We start from the raw sequence: 22,578 nt of genomic DNA, 5'->3' as shown, positions 1-22,578 counted from the left end.
CTCTCTGAGTGAAACTTTCCAGTGTCAGGACAGTGTCATGGTAAACTGTATGTTACTGTTCAGCCACTAGGTGGTGCTATGTGCAACAGACCTTATATAAGCTAACCTCCGCCTGGCCGGGCAGAGCGTTAAAGGATCTTGTGGCAGGCACATCTGTGGTGTCTCTCTGAGCCAGAGGCTCTGTAGCCAGGCCAGATCTAGTACTGGAGCCAGACCTGCTTAGGGTGACCAGATCACCCAAGTCAAATATCGGGATGCGGGGGGGGGGAGGAGGGAGGGTGACGCGGGGGGCGCGGGGGGGCGGTGCCAAAAACAAAAAAAAAACAAAAAAACCCCTTCCTCCGCAAGCGCTGGAGGGAGGCCCGGGAGACTCAGGGGAAGCGCGGGGCCAGGGTGAGTAAGAGTCCGGCCTGGTCCCGAGCAGGCAGGACTCAGTCGGGTGGTAGGGAGAGGAGGGGGGCGGCCCGCGGTGCCAGGCGGCGGCTGTTCTCACCCCCGGGCAGCGGGACTCGGGAGCAGCCGCTGCTGCAGCTCCCACTGCCGCAGGGGAGGAAGCGGCCATGGCGCTTGGCGGCTGCGGCTCTGGCGCCCCCGAACCCCCGAAGCCGGGGCTTGCTGCGGGGACCCAGCAGCGCGCACGCTGCGCCCAGCCCCTGGCCAGTCGCGTCTGGGCTGCTGCCCAGGTGGTGCTATCCCGCGGCGGCCCCAGAGCGGGGGCAGCAGGCCCCAGCTCCCCTGTCCCGCTCGGGTCCCGCAGGTTCCAGCCCACGAAAGCTTATGCCCAAATAAATTTGTTAGTCTTTAAGGTGCCACAGGACTCCTCGTTGTTTTTGCTGAAGCAGACTAACACAGCTACCCCTCTCAAACTTGTTTAATAGTGAGGGTAATTAACTATTGGAACCATTTACCCAGGGTCGTGGTGGATTTTCCATCACTGACAAATTTCAAATCAAGAATGGATGATTTAAAAAAAAAAATCTGCTCTAGTTCGAGCAGGAATTATTGTGGGGCAGGTCTCTGGCCTGTGTTCCAGGAGTCCAGACAAGCTGATCACAACAGTCCCTTCTGGCCTTGGAACCTGTGAAAACAATGATCAAATCCAGGTCACAACTGAGACTGACTCCATAAGTCGGTGGGTTAACAATGATGTTGGTTTGGGTCATCAACTCATTAAATCATCCAGTTAATACAGGGGATGATCAGATCCTGCGGCTAACGTAAGGAAGCACTGTTTTCCTTTCATCCTGCAGTAGGAGATGGGAGAAGTGGCTGTTGTGATTTAAGGAAATCCTGTTTAGACACCAGAGACACTGGAACCGGGGTGGGTGGGGGTGGCGGAGGCTAGCACCCCCTCAAGAGCAGTATTATGAGACTGGGGAAATATTATGAGACTGATCTAGTTTTTGCCCCCATGCTTTGTTCCGCTCAGGCTGGGTGAGGCTCCGTGGCTGTGGCACGTGATAGTCTAGTCTCCTGTGGGCTGCAATAGTTTGGTTTAATTTTTGGTGGTGGGCTTGATGTGAGGGTGCTGGGTGTGTTGGTGGCCTGTGATATAGAGGAGGTCTGGACTGGATGATCTCATGGTCCCTTCTGGCCTAAAACTCTAAATTTAGCTGGTGTAGGACATACCTGTCATTTTGGGTTTAGGATAACCCTTCCTGATGCTGTGAACCGCATGATCAACACTCATCCAGAGAACCGAGCTCCCTCCATTCCTCTGACTCCGTTTCTTTCACCAATAATGTCACAGAACATGGTTACTGGTTAGGAATCGGCTTTCTTGGAGCCTTTTATCCAGTTGGGACAATGTGATGTTTTGGGACTGAGAGAACTGGGATTGTTTAGTCTCCAGAAGAGAAGAATGAGGGGGGATTTGATAGCAGCCTTCAACTACCTGAAGGGGGGTTCCAAAGAGGATGGAGCTCGGCTGTTCTCAGTGGTGGCAGATGACAGAACAAGGAGCAATGGTCTCAAGTTGCGGTGGGGGAAGTCCAGGTTGGATATCAGGAAAAACTATTTCACTAGGAGGGTGGTGAAACCCTGGAATGCGTTACCTAGGGAGGTGGTGGAGTCTCCTTCCTTGGAGGTTTTTAAGGCCCGGCTTGACAAAGCCCTGGCTGGGATGATTTAGCTGGGAATTGGTCCTGCTTTGAGCAGGGGGTTGGACTAGATGACCTCTTGAGGTCCCTTCCAACTCTGATATTCTATGATTCTATTCTATGATTCTATGACTAGGGTGACCAGATGTCCCAATATTATAGGGACAGTCCCGATATTTGGGGCTTTTTCTCATATAGGTGCCCATTACCCCCCACCCACTGTCCCGACTTTTCACCCTTGCTATCTGGTCACCCTATTTGGGACAGGGTTTGACTCATGTTCTTACCCCTTCCATTCATCAATGGTCAGTTCATAAATTACAGGACTAAGAACCAGGAAACCTTCATTGATTATATGCAATTACAGGTGTTAATCAGAGCTGAACAAAAGTTTTCATTCAAAAATATCTTGAGGAAATTTGGCCAATTTACAAAAAGAGATTTTGTGTGTGAAAACATTTGGATTTTCTTGAGATTTTTTTTTTTTTGCATTATTACAAAATTTTCAACTAAACCTTTTATTTGGGGGGAGGGGTCCTATGATGTATTGTGTATTGAGTTCTGTTCTAGTCTATGTAGGTAGCATCTTACACAACACATCACTCAGGATTTCTTCTGCTTTGCCAATTTTGAGCCCTCAGCTTAGTCAAATCGAAGGATTAAATTGAAAATATTCATTTTGGAAAATTCCAAGTTTTGAAAAGAATAAAAAAATGGAAAATATTTAAAAAATGAAAAATTAGTCCATTTCAGAAAAACAACAGAACAAAAAAAGTCTGACCAGTGAGTAATGCTATCCCCCCCCCCCCCCCCCCCACATGCCATATCTCAGGAACATAGTGTGATTGGGGAGTAGACCCAGAAGAAAGGGTGGAGCTGCCCAGTGAATGAAGAGGTGAAAGTGAAGATCGGGGCCTCAGTACCAGGCTGATAAAATGATACTAGGCCCTGCTCATAGTCCAGATACACCCCGATCTTCCCGGGGTTCCAAGTCAGGGGCAGGAGGGTATCCGGGGAAGTGCAAGCCCGGTAATGGCTCCCACACTGATCCATGGCCCAGATCCTCTCCTCAGGAGCAAAGCTGATCCAGCCCTTCCTCCTGACAGACTCTCCGGCCACCCCCACAGCCCAGGCCCTCCCACCCCCGACGTCTACCTCCCAGTAGTGTCTCCCCGAGGTGAACCCTTCCAAGCCCAGCACGCAGGTTTCACTATCAAATCTCTCGGGGTTGTCAGTCACGTCCTGCTGCAGGCCCCTCCATTTCACAGATCGCCCATTCTCAGAGACCACGAGGCTGGGATGAGCCGTGTCCGGATCCAGAATCACGTTCACTGCAGAGATGGGGCAGAGCATCAGGGGCAGAGCCCAGCCCATCGGGGCTGTTTCCCATCCTCCCCCCAGCTCTGTCGTGGCTAGGACACTCTCTGATTTCCAGCCTCTATCGCCCGGGAACCTGCTTCTCTGCCTGTCACTGCAGCTCTCCTCCCAGGCACTAGAGGCAAATAGCTCCCCTGAAAGAGCTGGAGATGCCTCTAGCTCCCATTGGGCCTGTCTGTAACCTCTACAGAGGCCCCTGTGAGGAGAGAGCTCAGGTGTTACACACACGGACGTCATTTCAACCATTACAAGAACTCAGTGGTCACCTACCACAAAATCTGTGCTGTGGGGCCGCTACCACGTCTCCACAGCTAAGACCGCAACTGAGTCTCCAATCTACGCCTGAGCTGGGAGCCCTCTATTCTAACACCCACAGAGTCATATCACACTCAAATTTGGTAGATTTGGTCTGGGTCTGAGGTAGAATTTTTCTACCAAATTTGAACTGAATTGGCCAAAGGGCTACTGATTGACAACTCCGTAAAAACAGAGATTTCACCAGAGTCCAAAAAGCATTAAGACAATTACCCGCAGCCAGTTAAGGTAATGTACACAGTTTCCTAGATCCCTTCTAGTTCATGAAGTCAATTAACAACAACACAACACATGAGAATTCACCACACGTGTCCAGGAAAACCCCAACTCTGACCCACAATTACAAACTCCTGTAAGCGCCTACCCCCCTGGACTGACAGCGGGTAAGTTCCCAGACTTAGGAGCACTCTGAGTTATCGCAGTTACACTGGAGCGCTGGTGACTCCATAGTTAAGTGTGAGCATTGTGACGAATCTGGCATTTTCATTGACCACACTGCTTTCCCTGTGACTTCTGGCATGTGTGCATCTGCTGGGCAGCAGAGTGGTGCAGGGGGTCTGACATTAAAATACCAGCTTCACTTACCTGCATTTTTTCTGACTTTACTCCAGCCTGAAATCAAACACACCAAGAGGTGAGCACTTCCCGGAGCACGGACTGCTAGCGTAGGACACAGTGTTATATGGGGTGGTGGGAAGGGGACACATGGCACTTACCAAGTTCAGCCAGGGATTTCCCTGCAAACAGAGAGACATGGGTGTGCAGTCAGTTCTACAACAGCTCCTGGGTTAGGGAATGTGCCTTTAAAGGACCACTTTGCCCCCTCCACTGTGCTCTCTGCTGGCTTCTTTCTGCCCAGGTCTCCTGGCCTGAGCTCCATCCTCATAGATCTCTCCATGGATCACACCCCCCCTTCTTGACATCTTTCCCTCGCTGGGTTCCCATGCCCTGCCCTAGCTGGGCTCACCTGTGGTGTAGTGTCCACACTCCCCATGTGCCTAGAAGCTTGGTGAGGGGCTAGGCCCTGATAACGTGGAAGTGAGGGTTTAATGCGCTAAACCTTGGCTCTGGATGCTGGATCTCAACTCAGGGATCAGCAACATTAGCTGGCTCCTTCTCATTGACTTTGTGCCTCAAAGAGTCAGAGAGTGCTTGGAGACTTTAGGACTCTGCTGAGCCTCTTTTTCCAGGGCATCAGGATCTCCCCACCCCGCCATTCCTTCAAATTCAGTAGCAAAAAGGTACATTGGCACAGGCAGACCCACCAGTTTGGGATATGGACACTCCCCTGTGTGTGTAGTTTAGAGGAAGGGCTAAAATCAGGCTTACGATGGAAACTGAGCAGCAACTTTATCTATGGAGCAGTTACCCCGTTCCATGATTAGTCAGAGCTCCCCGGCCGTTTGGTTCCCAGAGCCTCTCCTAACAGACAGTGCAGAGACAGAGGCCAAAGTCTGTCTGACTATGTACAGTGAGAGAAAATCATTCAAGCCTCCTGAGAGCCCAGACATTTACCTCTCTCGTTCTCCAGCTCAGAGCGCAGAATCTCTGGAAGAGAAAAGGAAGAAAGAGGTGAGGTTTCATGCTGTCGCATTAACGAGGTTATTCATTTCCTACTGTTAGTTTGGTGAACTTGTCCCAGGAACTTACCTCTCTCTTTCTCCAGATTAGATTGCAGATCGTCTAAAGAAAGAAGAGATTGAGAGAGGTGAGATTCCAGTGGGTGATGGTCTCTTCTAATACTAGCAAAGAGCTGCTATTTTGCAGAAAATCATAGCTTCATAGAGTTTAAGGCCGGACGGGTCGTAGTCTGACCTCCAGTACATCACAGACCTTAGACCCTCACTCAATCACCCCTGTACCATGCCCAAGGCTACGATTTAGTCATGGGTATTTTTAGAGAAAGTTTTGGACAGGTCACGGGCAATAAACAATAAAATTCACCGCTTGTGACCAGTTCAGGACTTATACGAGAAGTACCCCTAAGTAAATCTTAGGGGGGGCCCTGCTGGAGAGGGGGCAGGGCCAGTGGCACCAGCTGCCAGGGGGCCTTTGAGCAGCAGCAGCTGTGGCCGCCCGAGGGACCACTGCTCAGGCAGTCTCTGGGCCAGCCCCACCGGCTGCTGCTCAGATGGTCCCGGGGGCCAGCTGCCCTGGGCCACTCCAGCTGTGGCTGGCAGCCGGTGCAGCTGGCTGTGGGGCTGCCTGAACAACTGGCTGACCTCATTTGAAAAAAGACGTTGAAACACTGGAAAGGATGCAGAAAAGAGCCACGAAAATGATTTGAGGGCTGGAAAAAATGCCTGACAGCGAGAGACTGACTTATAATAATGGGATTATTCACACACTTAAAGTTACACCTGTATCTAGCTGAACTGGGGCCCTGATCGCTCTGGGCCTCAGTTCCCTGAGTGGAAAATGGGATAAGAAAGGGTTACTCACCTTGTACAGTAACTGCAGTGCTTCGAGACGTGTGTTGCTCCACTCTCTGTGTATTCACACCCCTGCGCCTCTCATCGGAGATTTTAGGCAGCCGTTTCTGTTCGGCCCACACATACGCTCTCCCCCTCCCATGCATTAGGTCACTACAGCGCTGTGCAGACAAACTGCCCCCAGTTCCTTCTCTACACAGAGCTCATAGGTAAGAGCTCCAAAACAGAGGGGAAGGAGGGCAAGTAGTGGAGCACCCACAGGGGGACACATCTCAAAGAACCACAGTTACGGCACAAGGTGAGTAACCCTTTCTTCTTCTTTCAGTGGGTCTCTATGGGTGCTCCACTCTCGGCGACGCTGCAGCAGTGCCCTGAATGGAGGGGTGGGCTTTCAGAGTCGAGTCGAGTACTGAGCATCAGACACTGGAATAAAATATAGCAGCGGATGCAGGGGTGCCGGAACAGGGGGGATCAAGGGGGCAGGCCCTCCCCCCACTTTTTGCCAGCTGTAAGATCAAGTGACGGGAAGGGGGAGAGGCATGAGCAGCAGGTGGGATCTTGCGGGGAAGGAGGGACAATGCTGGGTTTGGGGGAAGGGTTGGTGTGAGGTCAGGGGTTTGGGGAGAAGAGGTGGCATGAGCACAGGGAGAAGGGGCAGGGGCGGGGCCTCAGGGGGCGGCATGGCACATGGGGTGCAGCCACAATGGGTCAGACCAAAAGTCCATCCAGCCCAGTAGCCTGTCCTCTGACAGTGGCCAATGGCAGGTGTCCCAAAGGGAATGAACAGACAGGTTATCATCAAGTGATCCATCCCCTGTCACCCAATCCCAGCTTCTGGCAAACAGAGGCTAGGGACTCCATTCCTGCCCCTCCTGGCTAATAGTCATTGATGGACCTATCCTCCATGAATCTATCTAGCTCCCTTTTGAACCCCGTTATAATATTGGCCTTCACAACACCCTCTGGCAAGGAGTTCCACAGGTTGACAGTGTATTGCATGAAAAAATACTTTCTTGTGTTGGTTTTAAACCTGCTGCCTGTTAATTTCATTTGGTGGCCCCTTGTTCTTGTGTTATGAGAAGGAGTAAATAACACTTCCTTATTTACTTTCTCCACCCCACTCATGATTTTATAGACCTCTATCATATCCCCCCTTAGTCGTATCTTTCCCAAGCTGAAAAGTCTCAGTCTTATTAATCTCTCCTCATACGAAAGCCGTTCTATGTGGTGGTAAGTGCACCAGTTCCAGAGTTTCACTGCCTGGTACAAAGGGAAGGTGAGCTTGCTCTTCTCTAGTGATTTATGTAAAACATACATGCAATGTTGCCTATAATCTTTATATGCTTGCCCCGATCAGTGGTAAGAAATGTGAACAAGCTTTCCTGACTGCTCTGAGTTCCCGTAAGTAGATATACAATGTGGATTTGAAGGGGAACCATTTGCCTTGAATAGCGTGGGTGTCCAGTTGGGCTCCCCATCCCAATAGGTATGCGTCTGTTGTCATTATTAACATTGGGGGTGGTTGAGTGAAGGGCACTCCTGAGCAGACATTGTGAGACTCTTTCCACAAGTCAAGGGAGTTTTTGAATGTTGAGGGCATCAATAGAAGTTTGTTTAAGCTGTGTGTGCTTGGTATGTATCCTGTACTGAACCACCACTGAAGGCAGTACATGTGTAGTCTCACGTGATTTATTACGAAGATGCCTGCCACCATGCATCCCAGTAGTTGAAGACCATTTCTGACCAAGGTCTGAGGGTTGGCCTGTCCGTTAGAGATCAAGTTATCTATGGTGTTGAACCTGCATAACGGGAGGAAGGCTTTGGCCTCTGCTCCATCGAGGTAGGCCTCTATGAATTCCAGACGTTATACTGGAGTTAATATGGTCTTTTGGATGTCTACTTATAGAGCCAGTTGGAGGAATAGGTCCATAGTCTTTTGTGGGGGAGTCAAAGCATCATCAAAGGAGCATGCCTTGAGCAGGCAATCATCTAGATACAGGAATATTATCACTCTTTGTTTACGAAGGAGCACCACAACCATAGAAAGGACCTTTGAGAACACTCTGGGTGCAGACAATGAAAGTGGTCTTGTCTCAGAGTGAATACTAGAAACCTTCTGTGGATCACGATATGGAAGTAAGCATCTTGTAGGTCAAGGGTCGAGAACCAGTTTCCATGGTCCAGAGATGGGATTATTGCTGACAAAGTAACCTTCTTGAAGCGCTGTAGCTTTACAAATCTGTCGAGTGATCTTAGATCCAGAACGTGTCTCCAATCACTATTGTTTTTCAGTATCAGTATTTTTATTTTTTAATTTATTTTATTTTATCTGGAAGTACTTGGAGTTGAAGCCCTTCCCTCTGTGTTGAGTAGGAACTATAGCACCTCGGTTCAGAAGATAGCTTGTTTCCTGATGTAAAAGCTACTCATGAGAAGGGTTCCTGAGGAGGGTCGGGGGGAGGGGTAGGCAGGAGTGAGGGCGGTAAAATGGATCAAATATCCTGTGGAGATGATCTCCAAAACCCATTTGATCCCAGTTTTGATTAAAAAGAGTAAGGCCGCTGCCAAAGTAGTGGTGATGTTTGGGTTTTTGCAGCAAATTAAAATGGGGGTGGTAACTCGGGGCCTCAAATAACACATCAAAATTCATGCATAGATGCAGATGGCTGTGATGTTGATCATTGTGGAGCAGTTGATCTTCGCTTTTGTAGTCATTGTGTTTTCTGTTGGGGTTCATAATGCTCTGGGGGGGGGGGGGGAGAAAATTGATCAGGCCGGGATCTCTGTGTCATCTGTGATTTATTATATCTTCTTTTTTGTGCAGGTGCATAAATTCTCAGTGAATGCAAAGTGGCTCTAGAGTCTTTTAGTATGTGGAGGGATTCATCCATTTTCTCTGCAAATGATTTGGATCCTTCCAATGGAAGGTCCTCCACAGTAGACTGGACTTCCCTTGGAAAGCCAGAAAGGTGAAGCCAGGAAGCCCTCTGCATGCCCACTGCTGTTGAGATGAAGCAAGCAGCTGTGTCAGCGGTATTTAGAGAGGGGCCTGCAACACTGTCCTTGCAAGAAGCTGACCCTCAGTAGTGATCACCTGAAACTGCTGGGAGATGGTCAATGAAGGCATTTAATGTAGAATAACTGATATGGTTGTATTTTGCCATAAGAGCTTGGTAATTAGCCATCTTAAATTGCAGGCTCACCTAAGAATATGATTTTCAAGTTGTTTTAAGTTCTTGTCACAGGGTGTTGATTTAGAACAGTGCTGTCTGCCACGATTAGGGTGACCAGAGGTCCCGATTTTATCGGGACCATCCCGATATTTCCTTGTTTGTCCCGCGTCCCGACCGACGTGCGGTCGGGACAACCGGACAAACAAGGAAATGCCCCGAGCCTCGAGCCCGGAAGTGCTCGCGCCCCGCCCCCCTGCCCCGACTCCGCCCCCTCCTCCCCCGATTGGCTCCCTCCCCGAATCCCCGCCTCTTCCCCAGGCTCACCATTCCCCCTCCCTCCGCAAGTGCTGGAGGGAGGCCCGGGAGACTCAGAGGCAGCGCGGGGCCGGGGTGAGTAACAGTCCGGCCTGGCCCAGTGCAGGCAGGACTCAGTTGGGTGGTGGGAGAGGAGGGGGGCGGCCCGCGGGGCCAGGCGACGGGGGAGGAAGCGGCCATGGCGCTCGGCGGCTCTGGCGCCCCCGAACCCCCCGATCTGGGGCCTGCAGCAGCGCGTACGCTGGGCCCAGCCCCTGGCTAGGCACGTCTGGGCTGCCCAGCTGGTGCTATCCCGCGGCGGCCCCGGGGCGGAGGCATCGGCAGCCCAGCCCCGTTCGTTCCCCTGCGGGACGGGGGGGCTGGGGCCTGCTGCCCCCACTCCGGGGCCGCCGCGGGATAGCACCAGCTGGGCAGCAGCCCAGACACTGGCCAGGGGCTGGGCGCAGCGTGCGCGCTGCTGGGTCCCCGCAGCAGGCCCGGGCTCGGGGGGTTCGGGGGCGCCAGAGCCGCAGCCGCGGAGCGCCATGGCCGCTTCCTGCCCCCGCGGCAGTGGGGAGCTGCAGCAGCGGCTGCTCCCGTGTCCCGCTGCCCGGGGGTGAGAACAGCCACCGCCTGGCCCCGCGGGCCGCCCCCCTCCTCGCCCTACCTCCCAACTGAGTCCTGCCTGCTCGGGGCCAGGCCGGACTCTCACTACCCCGGCCCCGCGCTTCCCCTGAGTCTCCCGGGCCTCCCTGCAGCACTTGCGGAGGAAGGTTTTTTTTTTTTTTTTTTTTGGCCCCGCCCCCCCGCCACGCCCCCCCCCACGTCACCCCCCCCTCCCCCCGCGTCCCGATATTTGTCTTTGGTGATCTGGTCACCCTAGCCACGATCATTTACAGCATAGATGACAAAGGAGTTTGGGAATGGGTGGGAAATAAAAAATCCGAGTCTTTAGAGGGAACAAAGTATTTTTATCCGCTCTCTTGCATGTGGGATGTACCGTGCCACATAGTCTTTGCTGGGTCCAGCAATGCCTCGTTAATAGTGAGTACACTACAGGCTGATGATGAAGTGTGTAGGATGTGAAGCAGCTTGTGTTGCAACACCTTGACTAGAGAATCCACTTCTCTCTTGCTGAAGTCTTGAAATGGTTTGAAGTCTTTTGCCAAAGTTGGTGGGGGAGGCATAACAGCTTCATCAGGAGAGGATGAAGAGATGTTAGTCACTGGAGTAATCCCTTTGTCTAATCTCACTGCCTGTTCCTGAAAGTTCTTCTCCCGTGGATCAGGAGATCCAGACAGAGAAGCAGTAAGAAATTGCCTTTTCCTAAGAGCAACAGTAGTGGGAGTCTTTTGCACTCTGATAAATGGCCAGTGGTGTTGTTCTGGTCTTCTGCAGAGCTGAAGTACTCGGTATCGAGGGTCTAGAGCACTCTATCGGAGATGACCTAGAGGAGCTGGTTCTCTCTCTACCACCCCTTTCCCCCCCATGGTACCGAACTCCCATAGCCTGTGCCCTTTGGGTTTTTTAGGCTTACTAGTGGTACCAGTACCCGAGGAGCCAGTCGTCTCGTGGGTATCCAGTTGTAGATCAGTCAGTACCAAGGTGGTTGATCTTGTTGGGGATCATGTCTTTGGGGTAGATTCTCTACCCAATGACGTGTAGCCTGCTTTTTTGTGGCTTTTTGAGAGGAATCCAAAAGTTTCCTCTTCAAAGCTGCCATAGAGTGTTGAGCCGAGGAAGTAGATGGATTCGGCCACTTTGGGGACTGTTGTATGGAGTGGTCCCAGGGCCAGGGTCAGAGGCTGATCCAAGTGAACTTTCCATCATTAGTAGTCATAGTTTTAGTTCAAGATTATTCCTAGCCCTTGATTTTAATGTCAGGCAGAAAGTACACTTTTACGGCATGTGTGACTCTCCAAGACAGCGAATGCAGTGGGAATGTACATCACTGCCTGGAATTGCTTCTCGGCAGTAGAAGCAACACTTAAATCTGGAAGAGCCAGGCGTACCTTGTCCAGGTTTCACTTCCCCAGAGGGAGGAGACAAGAAAGAACTAAGGACAGGGGGGGAAGTTCGCTAGTCTTATAACAAAATAAAGAGGGGGTATTATTTTATTGGGTTTTTTTTGTTTTTTGTTTTTTTTAAGGAAACAGAAGGGGAGTATTAACACTAACTGACTGAAACGCAATGAATGAACACTAATAACGCGAAACAGAAAGTAAAATACAGATGAGGCATTCTCAAATCGGAGGCTGCTGAGGCTCCGTCTCAGGTCAAGGCGGTTGAGAAGGAGCTGAGGGCAGTTTGTCCGTGCAACGCTCTATAGCCCTACTGCAGGGCACGAGACAGGGACAGCGTCTGTGGGGGCTGAACGGACACGGCTCCTAAAATCTCTGATCTGAGGCGTAGGGGACACGAATACACCTGCAGTGGAGCATGCACAGGGACACTACTCCAAGAAGAATGATACTTCCTTCCTCCCACCCTTTGTCTTATCTATTTAGCCCTTCAGGCCTTGTGCCATGTGTCTCTGCACCGTCGAGCTCAACAGGGCCTTCAGTTCTATTGTAACATCACCCATAATAATAATAATAATAATGACAGGTTTCAGAGTAGCAGCCGTGTTAGTCTGTATCCGCAAAAAGAAAAACAGGAGTACTTGTGGCACCTTAGAGACTAACAAATTTATTAGAGCATAAGCTTTCGTGGACTACAGCCCACTTCTTCGGATGCATCCGAAGAAGTGGGCTGTAGTCCACGAAAGCTTATGCTCTAATAAATTTGTTAGTCTCTAAGGTGCCAATAATAATAATGTAACTCTGCTCACCTCATGAAAGGGCAAGCCGGAGAGATTAGAAAATGAGGAGAGGTGCAGAGATCTTCCTTCCTGCTGACAGAGTCAAGGACGTGTTGAACTAGATTTGATTCTTTGCAACTAGCTGTGTAACCCACTGGCGATGTTAGTTAAAGTCCCCTGTGGGTCAATCCACAGAGAATACAAGTTGTTACAGCCCCTAGCAGTGGTGAACTGCACCTTTCAGAGGATCTGGCCTGAGCCAGTTGGAACCCGTTGTCATTACGCACAGGCTCACGTCAGGCAGTGCTGACTGTGGGGTACTGGAGACTGTGTTAAGATGACGAGCTATCGTCTTAAGTGTGAGGGGCTCCTGGTCCTGCTTGAAGGCTGGGGGGGCTCTGTAGGGAAGTGTCAGTGGGTGATCTGGGGCTTAAGAACATAGGAACAGCCAGACCAGTGGGCCAGCTAGTCCAGTGTCCTGTCTTCCAACAGGGGTCAGTGCCAGAGGCTTTAGTGGGAATGAACAGAACAGGTCAAGTATCCAGTGACCCATCCCCATCCAGTCCCAGCTTCTGGCAGTCAGAGGTTTAGGGACTCCCAGAGCACGGGGTTGAATCCCTGACTATCTTGGCCACGGATGGACCTGTCCTCCAGGAACTTATCTAGCTCTTTTTTGACCCCAGTTATATTTTTGGCCTTCACAACATCCCATGGCAACAAGTTCCACAGGTTGACTCTGTATTGGTCGAAGAAGTACTTCCTTTTGTTTGGGTTAAACCTGCTGTCTAATCATTTACCTGGTAACCCCTGGTTCTTGTGTTTTGGGAAAGGGTAAATAACACTTCCCTAATCACTGTCTCTAAACCACTTTTATAGAATTCTATCATATGCCCCCTTACTCGTCTCTTTTCTAAACTGAACAGACCCAGTTTTTTTAATCTCTCCTCATATGAAAGCTGTTCTATACCCTTAATAATTTTTGTTGACCTTTTCTGTACTTTTTCCAATCTAATATATTTTTTTGAGATGGGATGACCAGAACTGCACACAGTATTCAAGATGTGGGCGTACCAGTGATTTATATAGTGGCATTGTAATATTTTCTGTCTTATTACCTACCCTTTCCTAGTTGTTCCTAACATTCTGTTCACTTTTTTGAGTGCATCTGCACATTAATTGGATGTTTTCAGAGAACTATTCACAATGACTCCAAGATCTCTTTCTTGAGTGGTAACAGCTAATACAAACTCCATCATTTTGTATGTAGTTAGGATTATACTTTCCAATGTCATTACTTTGCATTTATCAATACTGAATTTCATCTGTGAATTTCAGCCCATTTTGTGAGATCTCTTTGTAACTCTTTGCAGGGAGCTTTGGATTTAACTCTCTTGAGTAATTTTGTATAATCTGCAAACTTTGTCACTTCACTGTTTACCACATCTCCAGCAGCCGGTGTGCAAAGAGCCAGCCTAGACAAGGAGGGGAAGAGTTGTGCTCCTCTGCCTTCAACTCACAGACTTTACGGCCAGAAGGGACCATCATGATCATCTAGTCTGACCTCCTGCACAACGCAGGCCACAGAACCTCACCCACCCACTCCTGTAATAGACCCAGAACCGCTGGCTGAGTTACTGACGTCCTCAAATCATGATTTTAAAGATTGCAGGTCACAGAGACTCCACCATTTACACTAGTTTAAACCTGCAAGGGATCCATGCCCCATGCTGCAGAGGAAAGCAAACAAAAAAGAAAAAAACAGGGTCTCTGCCAATCTGATAGAGGAGAAAAGTCCTTCCTGACCTCAAATATGGTGTCTCTTTGTTTTTGGTGTTGTAGTAATTGGGCCTGCAAATTTACCCTAATTATGAGCTCAACTGTGAGACAGGAGTGAAAGCTCACAAAATGTCACAATAACGTATAACAGTGAATGTGGAGGGGAAAAGGGGAGTGAGACTGAATTAATCCAAACAAAAATCCCTCCTGCTATAACTCAAAGACTGTGTTAAGATCATGCCTGGTAAACAAGAGAAATATGGGATCAGAAATCAGTGAAACAAAATTTGTCAGAAATTAGGCCTAATTGGTGGACAAAATAATGAGCGGACGGACTATTCCACCCCATACTCCATTTTGGGTTCTTCAAAAAGATTTTGGCGGGAATACGTTTGAACAGACGCAGGGTACTGCTATTCCGTCTGACTGAAAGAACGGGGAGGAGTGAGCTTTGCTGTCATGGCTGCCACTCCTCCCTCCCCTGGAACCCCAGGTCTTCTTCAGCCTAATCCTGAGAGATGCCCTGACCAGACCAGGCCAGAGAGAGGGACCCAGAAGGCAATGCCACTTCCACCAGCTCTGGCTGACTCCTGAATACCACCGGCAATGTGATGTCTGCCCCAGCCAATGTGTCTTTTTCCTTCTCTTCCCTGTTGCTCTCCTTTTTCTTTATAAGAAGAATCTGGCTTAGCTGGCTAAAAAAAACGTATTTTGCAGCACTGCTGTGATCCTGCGACCAGAGAGGCAGATAAAAGCTATGCCCCAAACAGCCCAACGCTGGTGTGATTTTTCCAGAGTGGCTAATCAAACTATGGGCTGGGTTGCATTTCTCCGCAGTGAGGCTGCCAGCGAGAGTCAGCACCAGAACAGAAGCTGCATTTTCTCTCTTTGCTACTCTTCTTTCTCTCTGTTGGGAAGAGGTGCCAGCATCAGAAGAAAGGAGCATCACACGCTGGACAGAGGCAAAGGTGGGACAACTGGGGTGACAACTCTGCAGCCAGGGAGAGAAGGAACTGACTCCCTCCCGGGGTCACACCCCATATTAATCAAAAACTTCTTTTATTGTGAATGATGATTTACAGTTTAATATTTTCCTAAGTGAGTATTTGATGTTACTGTCTAGTCTATCATCACTCCACACTTTCTAGTATAGTATTGTTCCTGCCAAATTTGGGGGGTTTTTCTTCATTAAGTTTAAAATATAAGATTAACTCCATGGTGCTGGTTTGCCTCTGCCTCTCCTCATGGTAGGCATAGCCTAGCCAAGCCATGGGTCATTGCCCAGTTCAAACTTCTACTTCTCTACTAACGTCTTCTCCTTTCTCCAAAAAGGACACTTATTCCCATCTTTAACACCGTCTAAGAGACTCTCAGCCATGGTCGGGGTCTGGGGAGGGGCAGGTTCCTTCTAAACTCTTTCACTGAAGGCAAAGGGGACAGGGGATGTCATTAAAACAAAAGTCTTGTGCAAGACTTTACATTTCAAATGCTTTACCTGTTTTTCCTTCTTTTCTGTATTTTTAATGAGAGGTTAAAAGATTTGTAATGGTGTGTTTGCCATGGTACAAAGCAGGCTGAGGTCTCTGGATACCAAACCCCCAAGGTGTCTAACTCTGTTTAATATTGGACAGTGACATGTTGTGTTGTCGTCTTTAACTGTTTGTTCCATCTAACTTACTACAACCATGTCGGGATTCTGGATTCCAGGCAATTATGTCATGTTACGTGACAAGCACACATGCACTTGCTGGAAGCGTGCTGCTAACTTCTCTGGGTATGTGCTGGGGGCGTAACACTCATCAGCAGGAACTCAGACACGGAAGTTCCCACTTCAGTCCCCAGGGTGTTGGCCAGAAGGGCAGTTATCACATTCATGGGGGCTTATCCAGTGTTCGTATTGATTGGGACAGAGAAAGTACATAATCGACTGGTGCATGGGTCACAGGTTCCCCCTGTCCCGTTCCACAGAGGACAGGAGCTGTTACAGCCCCAGCCAGAGAGCCTGGCTCTGCGAATTGGCTCACAGGGGGGCCTGTAACACACTCACCAGGGGGTCACATCCACAAGCCTGTTTTTTAATTTGTTATTAATCATAACGATAGTAGTAACAATAGACACTCACGTATCTGTTTCTTCAGTTCAGCTTGCTGAGTGTCTAGAGGGGTCATGTTTACAGGGATCTCACTCCTGTTCATGAATGTCACTGGGCTGTAATTACTAAGGCCCGGTGCACGGATAGCATTTGTAGCTATGGCGGTTGGGGGGTGTGATGTTTTACCCAGATAGTTATAGTGGTACAACCCCCTAGTGTGGATGCAATTACACTGGGACAAAGGTGCCTCATACCATTATAGCGTCTCCCCCTCCCCAATGGCAGTAGCTCTACTGAGGTAAGCGCCTTCATCCTGCTATAACTGCATCCACACCAGCAACCTGTGCTGCTTTCTTTCCATATCCTGGTGGGGTCACAGCGACACCGTGTTTGGATGTAGACAAGGACTAAGATTAAGGGGGTGGACGGTGCCATCCCCCATAGCCCTACATGCTGTCAGTGCCCTTTCAGTCTAACTAGCCTCACCAATCCCCAGGGAACCCCATAAGTCTTGCTGGATGTGGGAGGGACCTTGATGAATAGCTCCTGCTCCTTGTTGCCTGCAAGCAGGCCTGTTCGATACACGGACGTTAGCAGGTAGCTTGGGCAATGGATGAGCTGCGGAGCTGGGTCTCGGGAGACTTGGTCTCTATTCCCAGCTCTGCCACTGACTTGCAGAGTATCCTTGGGCAAGTCCTTTCCCTGCTTTGTGCCTCAGTTTCCCCCTGCTCTTCATGTGCCTGCCCTAATTAGATTATAAACTCATTGGGGCCAGGACTGTCTCCCCATAGGTGTGTGGGGTGCTCACAGGTGCGAGTGTGATACAAGTGACTATACAGATTCATGCCCAGTTTTCCGGGTCTCGTTCCTGCTTCAGACGGAGTGATCCCGACACTCACTGAGCACCTAGGGTCAGGTTCTTTCTATTCTACAGTGAGACCCAAAGGAGTGACTCTACATCTGGCGCTTCTCAGGTCACACCCAGAGTCGTGGCTCATCCAGGATCCCCACCCCAGGGTGAGTTCAGCTCCTCTCTGCCATTGCTCACTCCCTCTCCCGCCGGCCCTCTCACTGACGTCACCCAAATCTCTCATCCTGGCACGGGACGGAAGCCCCCCGACAACCTTCTCTGAATTCAGGAGACCCTCGCTCCGGTTCCACAGCACCCCTTCCCCTCGGCCACCCTACCTTTCGCTCTGTGCTGCTTCCAGAAGCAGTAACTGGCCAAGAGGGTGAGAAAAACCACACCAGCCAGGGTCACCGACAGAGCCAGCTGGCAGGGAGAGGTCCTTGGGAGGAACACATCTGCAAGGCAAAGTTGCATTGATTTGAACCCAGACAGAGTGGATGTGGCAGCAACAGGAGTGAGGGGAGCCTGCAGCATCCTGCAGTGGTCTGGGAGGATCTCACAGGCATCTTTGGTCAGGCTTTTGAGAGATGAGAAGTGGCTCCTCCCATGAAGCTGACGGGAGCCCAAGCTTTGGCCTGGTCACTGAACTTGGCTAGGCCCTGGCTACACTGCAGATAGGCCGTCTGCTGTGAGAGCTTCTGTTCTGCTGGGGACGAGCACGCTGACCGTGCTGGGCTTGGACCTGCTCACGTCTGGCCTTAGGGGTGGGCTGCCTGGGAGACTGCCCAGGGCACTGTCAGAGGAGCTCGCTGCCAGCCAGCACGAGAGCGCAGCAAACTCCCAGAGGCACCGTGTGAGGGGCACCAGATTTCTCCTGCTTCCTCCTGGCGGAGGAATGTGGTGGAGCCGTGATGCACAGATACTGCTTGTGCCCCCTACATTCTTCCATGCCCCCCTAGGGGGCTGTGTGGGAGGGGGCAGAGCAAGGAACAGTGCCAGGGCCCCCTGCATCCAGGTCACTTCCCCCATCTGGGCTGTGCTGTGGGGCATCAGGAGCTGCTGCTCTCTGCCCTCCCCGTACCCAGCCCAGGGGAGGAAGGTGACTTGGATGCAGGGAGCCCTGATATTACTCCTCGCTCCCCCCCTCAGAGCCCCGCAGGGGGCACGAGGGGCAATGCGAGCGAGGAGTTGGAGGGGGGAGCAAGCAGCAATGCCAGCTGCCCCTTGCATCCAGGTCACTTTCCCCACCTGCGTGCAGGAAGGGAGTGCAGGGGCTAAGAAAGAAGGGATGCAAAAGGGGGCTGGGGAGAAGGGGGTGCAGGGGTTGGAGCACAGGTGTGTTGCTGAGGTTAGGGGTGAAGGGGGTACAGTGCAGGGGTTGGGGTGCAGGATGGGAGTGCAGGGCTTAGCTGCAGAGGGGGTTCAGAAAGGTTTAGCAGGGAATGTGGAATAGGAGAAGAGAAGGGGTTCAGAAGGTGGTTGGGGACAAGGGGCGCAAGAGAGTTAGGGGAGAAGGCGGCACAGTGCAGGGGTTGGGGTGCAGGAGGGGAGTACAGGGGGATAGGGAAGAAGGGGTGCAGTAGGGAGTTGGGCAGAAGGGCTGCAGGGGTTAGGGACACAGGATGGGGTTCAGAGGTTGGGGAAAGGGGGGGAAGGGCAGGGATTAGGAGAGAAGGGTTCAGAAGGGTTTAGGGGAGAAGGGGCACAGGGAGATGGGGAGAAGGGGGAGCAGGAGGGGTTGGGGAGATGGGGTTTTTCATTAGTATTGTTATTGTGTATTTTACAAATAGTTTGACACACACACACACACACACACACACACACACACACACACACCCCTCAGATTAGAAGTGTGAAATCCCACTCAGTTTGATCAGTGAGCACCACCTCTCAGCTACTCGGCACTAGCACAAGATGGGTCCATCTCCCCCCGTCTGCCTGGTTCCCTCCTTCCCTTACTCTAGTCTTGGAGCATGCAGAAACCGAAGTAAGGGCAGCAACACACCCTCTGCCATGCCTCCCTTATTACTGCGCTGCTGCTGTCAGGGGCACTGCCGTCAGAACTGGTGCCCCAGCCAGCACCCGGCGCTCTCTGGCTGGCCAGCCAGGGCTACATTCTGAGCCCCAGAACCTCGTTCAATACAAATTAGGCACTGGGAAGAGGCAGTGGGACCCTGGGGCTGTGGGGAGCCGGGAGAGCCTGTGAAGGCCAGGGGCAATGGGAGGGCAGCCACAGGGGTTGGGGCAATAGGGGTCACTGCATCCATAGGGGCCAGGGTGCCAAAATACAAGGTCACCCAGGGTGCCATTTTCCCAAAGGCTGGCCCTGGACCTGCTATGTGCATCGTTGCTGTTCTCTCTTGGCCGAGACGGGGGTTGAGGACAGAGCAGGACAGGTTCTGGTTCGAAGCGTCTCTTATAACAGCAGCAGTGTGAGTATCAAACAGCCGGTCAGCCTGCTGGGATATTTTCTCCATCACTGGTGCTAGTCGCTGCCCGCTGAGGTCTCTCCACAGCACTTGGGGCTTTGGATACCATCCGGCCGATTCACACACCATGTGGATCCCTCCATCCTGATATCCATCGACAGAAAGGTGAGGGGTGGAGCCCAGGCCTGGAGGGGAATGGAGTGAACCTGTGTCATTGCTACACCCTGGGCCCACCAGAGAACTGCTCTGGTGCAGACTGGAGTGTGGGCCTGTGGCAGTGGGAGTCCCAGCGGTGTAGCAGTGTCCTCCCTCACCATGACGTTACACATACAGATCTACCACATGATGAGTAGATCACACACAAAGCGCCCGTCACCCCCTGTGGCCGCACGGACCTCACGGTATCCATCTCACAGTTCATAGCACAGTGTGTCTATCTGGAGTTTTTCCATCAGCTCCTGGAAGCAGAGGCCTCAGGGAGATTTACACAAACTTTCTCAGTGCCCAAGGAAATTGTGGGAGAAGGGGTCACACCCCCTGGGATGAGCAGCCGCATCTGGGGCATGTCCCCTGGAGTTCAGGGGAAACAGATGGGGCCTGATCCTTGCTCAGACAGATGCCCCAGCAGCTGAGGGGTGGAGAAGCTGGACATGGAGCTGGTTACTCCAGTGGGTATGAGGAGTTGGCAGGCAGGTGCATCGATCCCATTAACAGCCAGCCTCGTTCCCTAGCGCTCCGGTGCCTTTCCTGTGAGAGGTGACTAGTCTGAACACACCGGAACTGTGGGGGTGGGGGGATGAGACACACCATTGACCAGTGCTCACTGGTGCTGGGAAGGGCAAACAACAGCCCGTGCTACTGACCAGCCACCTCCAGTTCCAACGCAGCTTCTTCGTAAAAGGTGGGTGATTGGAAGAGGCAGCCGTAAGTCCCTTCATCAGAGGGGGTGATGTTGTGTATCCTCAAGGAGACAGTCCCATTCGCAATACCGTCCTTCAGTAGCTTCGTCCTGCTTCGATACGGTGCGGTCTGCTGGCCAGCCTGATCTCTCCCATCCCGATAGAGATGGACAACTGCAGACAACGTGGATCGGAACCAGCGCACCGCCATGCTCTCGGCGCTCATGCTGGGGGAGAGGTGACAGGGTAACAGAGCATCTTCTCCCACAAGGGCCCTGATGGGGCGATCGGGTCCAATCACCTTGAAACTCATTGTAGAAGGAACCAGGAGAAAAGAAGCTGTAGCCAAAGTGGAACTAGGAATACATCATGGCGATGGAAATGGGAATTTACTGTAATATTTTTATCAGCAATGTGTGTCTCCCTGTCAGCCTCTGCATTGTTGTCCCCTGAATGCACAAGGGTTCCATTGCCTCTCCAGGCAGATGGAAGGCATGGGGTGTCTGAAATATGTTGCCTCCTGGTTCCAGACCAGAATAATTAAAATGAACTGAATACAACCTGCACCTGTGAATGCAGGACCCAGCCTGGAAGAGAAAAAGGAAGAGCCGGGACTGGGACATTATCACATAATGGCTGGGGAGCCAATGCAGGTTGGCTATATGAACTGAGCATGGTTTGGCAGCAGGAGAACAAGGGATGAGGGGTGTCAGGGAGCCTGTGTTAAGAACAGTGTTCACAGACACACAGGGCCTTTCATTTAGGACTCAGAGACCAAGGGACAGAGAGAGAGAGAGCCCAGATGGATCCACACCAGCTTGGCTTGGTAGAGCCCTGGCTTCAGTCTCTATGAGCTTTGTTTTAACCTCTGCCCCTCTGTGCTAACCTAAGGATTTCCCAACACTGTCTCCCAGTTGAGTAATAAACCCTATTCTGTAGTCACTGGGCAGAGCTCACCATGAGAAACAGGAGAGCTAGAGCCCAGAGGCCGGTCTCAGAGGCACTGAGGCCAGGTGGCCTATCCTCTTGGAAAATGTGACCCCTTGAGGGCCTGGCATGCTGAAGGGGTCACTCCCAAGAGACTTTTCAAAGGCAGGGCAGAGCACAGACATAGTGACAGTCATATCAATGGAAGCAATGTGATGCTGTGAGCCCTGAGAGGCTGGGGACTGAGCGTGGGACTAGAAGCCACAAACACCTGCATCCTGTTCCCAGCTCTGCCACTGACTCGGAGTGGCCTTGGCCCGTCACAGACAGATGGATTCTGGCCTCTGGCAGAGTAAAGGGGGTTGGGCAATTCCCCCTCTGCAGGAGTGGCTCAGGGCTGGCATACTTGACCGTATCCTCAGAGCACCAAAGTGTGTCACATGGTGTGGCTGGAGCACTTGGCGTTCTGCCAATAGCAGGGCTGCAGAGCCGCTGAGGCTGCTGCAAGCTAGAGCAACCCTAGGGGTGCTCTAATGGACACTGGGGGCTGTTGCAATCCCTGGAACAGCCCAGGATCCAGGAGATGCAAATGTGGCTAAAAGCCAGGCTCTCTCCTGGGCTGCACCTCCCGAGAGGCAGAATTTCATTTTTAGATTTGGCACAATATCTCCTTAAGGGCTAATTACATCTCGTAGGTGATCTTCTTACTGAGACCTTTACTACACTCTTAGGGAAACATTTTAAAATGCTCCTTCTCCTAGAAATCAACTCCTCTTTTCTCGTCATTTTTTTCTGGCTTCCTATATCATATAAAGTGTTTGTCATTATTGTGCTCTACATTCCTCCTGCTCTACATTCCCCAGCCAGGGCTCAGAGTTAGGCGAAGCACTCAGAGGGACTGTAACTGATCATCTTATCAGAATCACTGCTCGTTGAAATTTTTTCATCAAAACATTTTTGACCAAATGTGGCTTTTTCAACAAAATGAAAATTTTCAATTTCAGTCAAAAATTTCCCTTCTTGTTGAAAAACCATAAATAAAAAAAATGTGCTTGAAAACTGAAAAATTTTCAATAAAAAATACATTCTCAGTAAGTATTTTTGGTTTACTTCCC

The 22,578-nt window shown here is 51.0% G+C and overlaps 1 protein-coding gene across 1 annotated transcript; it reads right to left on the bottom strand.

The window, feature by feature from the left end:
- Positions 1–2,927: 2,927 nt before the first annotated feature.
- Positions 2,928–20,849, bottom strand: LOC135977734 (butyrophilin subfamily 3 member A3-like). The gene is made up of 9 exons (XM_065578999.1): positions 20,501–20,849; positions 19,541–19,822; positions 17,547–17,663; positions 16,389–16,421; positions 5,442–5,474; positions 5,307–5,339; positions 4,508–4,528; positions 4,377–4,403; positions 2,928–3,430 (listed from the first exon to the last, which is right to left on the bottom strand). The coding sequence occupies exons 1-9, from the start codon at positions 20,847–20,849 to the stop codon at positions 2,928–2,930; spliced, it is 1,398 nt and encodes a 465-aa protein (XP_065435071.1).
- Between the last annotated feature and the right edge of the window lie 1,729 nt (positions 20,850–22,578).

Source organism: Chrysemys picta, unplaced genomic scaffold (assembly GCF_011386835.1).
Source record: "Chrysemys picta bellii isolate R12L10 unplaced genomic scaffold, ASM1138683v2 scaf20, whole genome shotgun sequence".
NCBI lineage: Eukaryota > Metazoa > Chordata > Testudines > Emydidae > Chrysemys > Chrysemys picta.
The sequence above is the reverse complement of the archived record's forward strand: the minus strand, read 5'-3'. Positions and strand labels throughout refer to the sequence as shown.

Coding starts and splice junctions, on each gene's coding strand:
- LOC135977734 (XM_065578999.1), bottom strand. CDS start 20,849: ATGAGTTTCAAGGTGATTGGACCCGATCGCCCCATCAGGGCCCTTGTG. Junction 5,475..16,388: donor TGAACTGAAGAAACAGATAC/GTGAGTGTCTAT, acceptor TTCTTTCTTTAG/ACGATCTGCAATCTAATCTG. Junction 3,431..4,376: donor TAAAGTCAGAAAAAATGCAG/GTAAGTGAAGCT, acceptor CCATCTCTGCAG/TGAACGTGATTCTGGATCCG.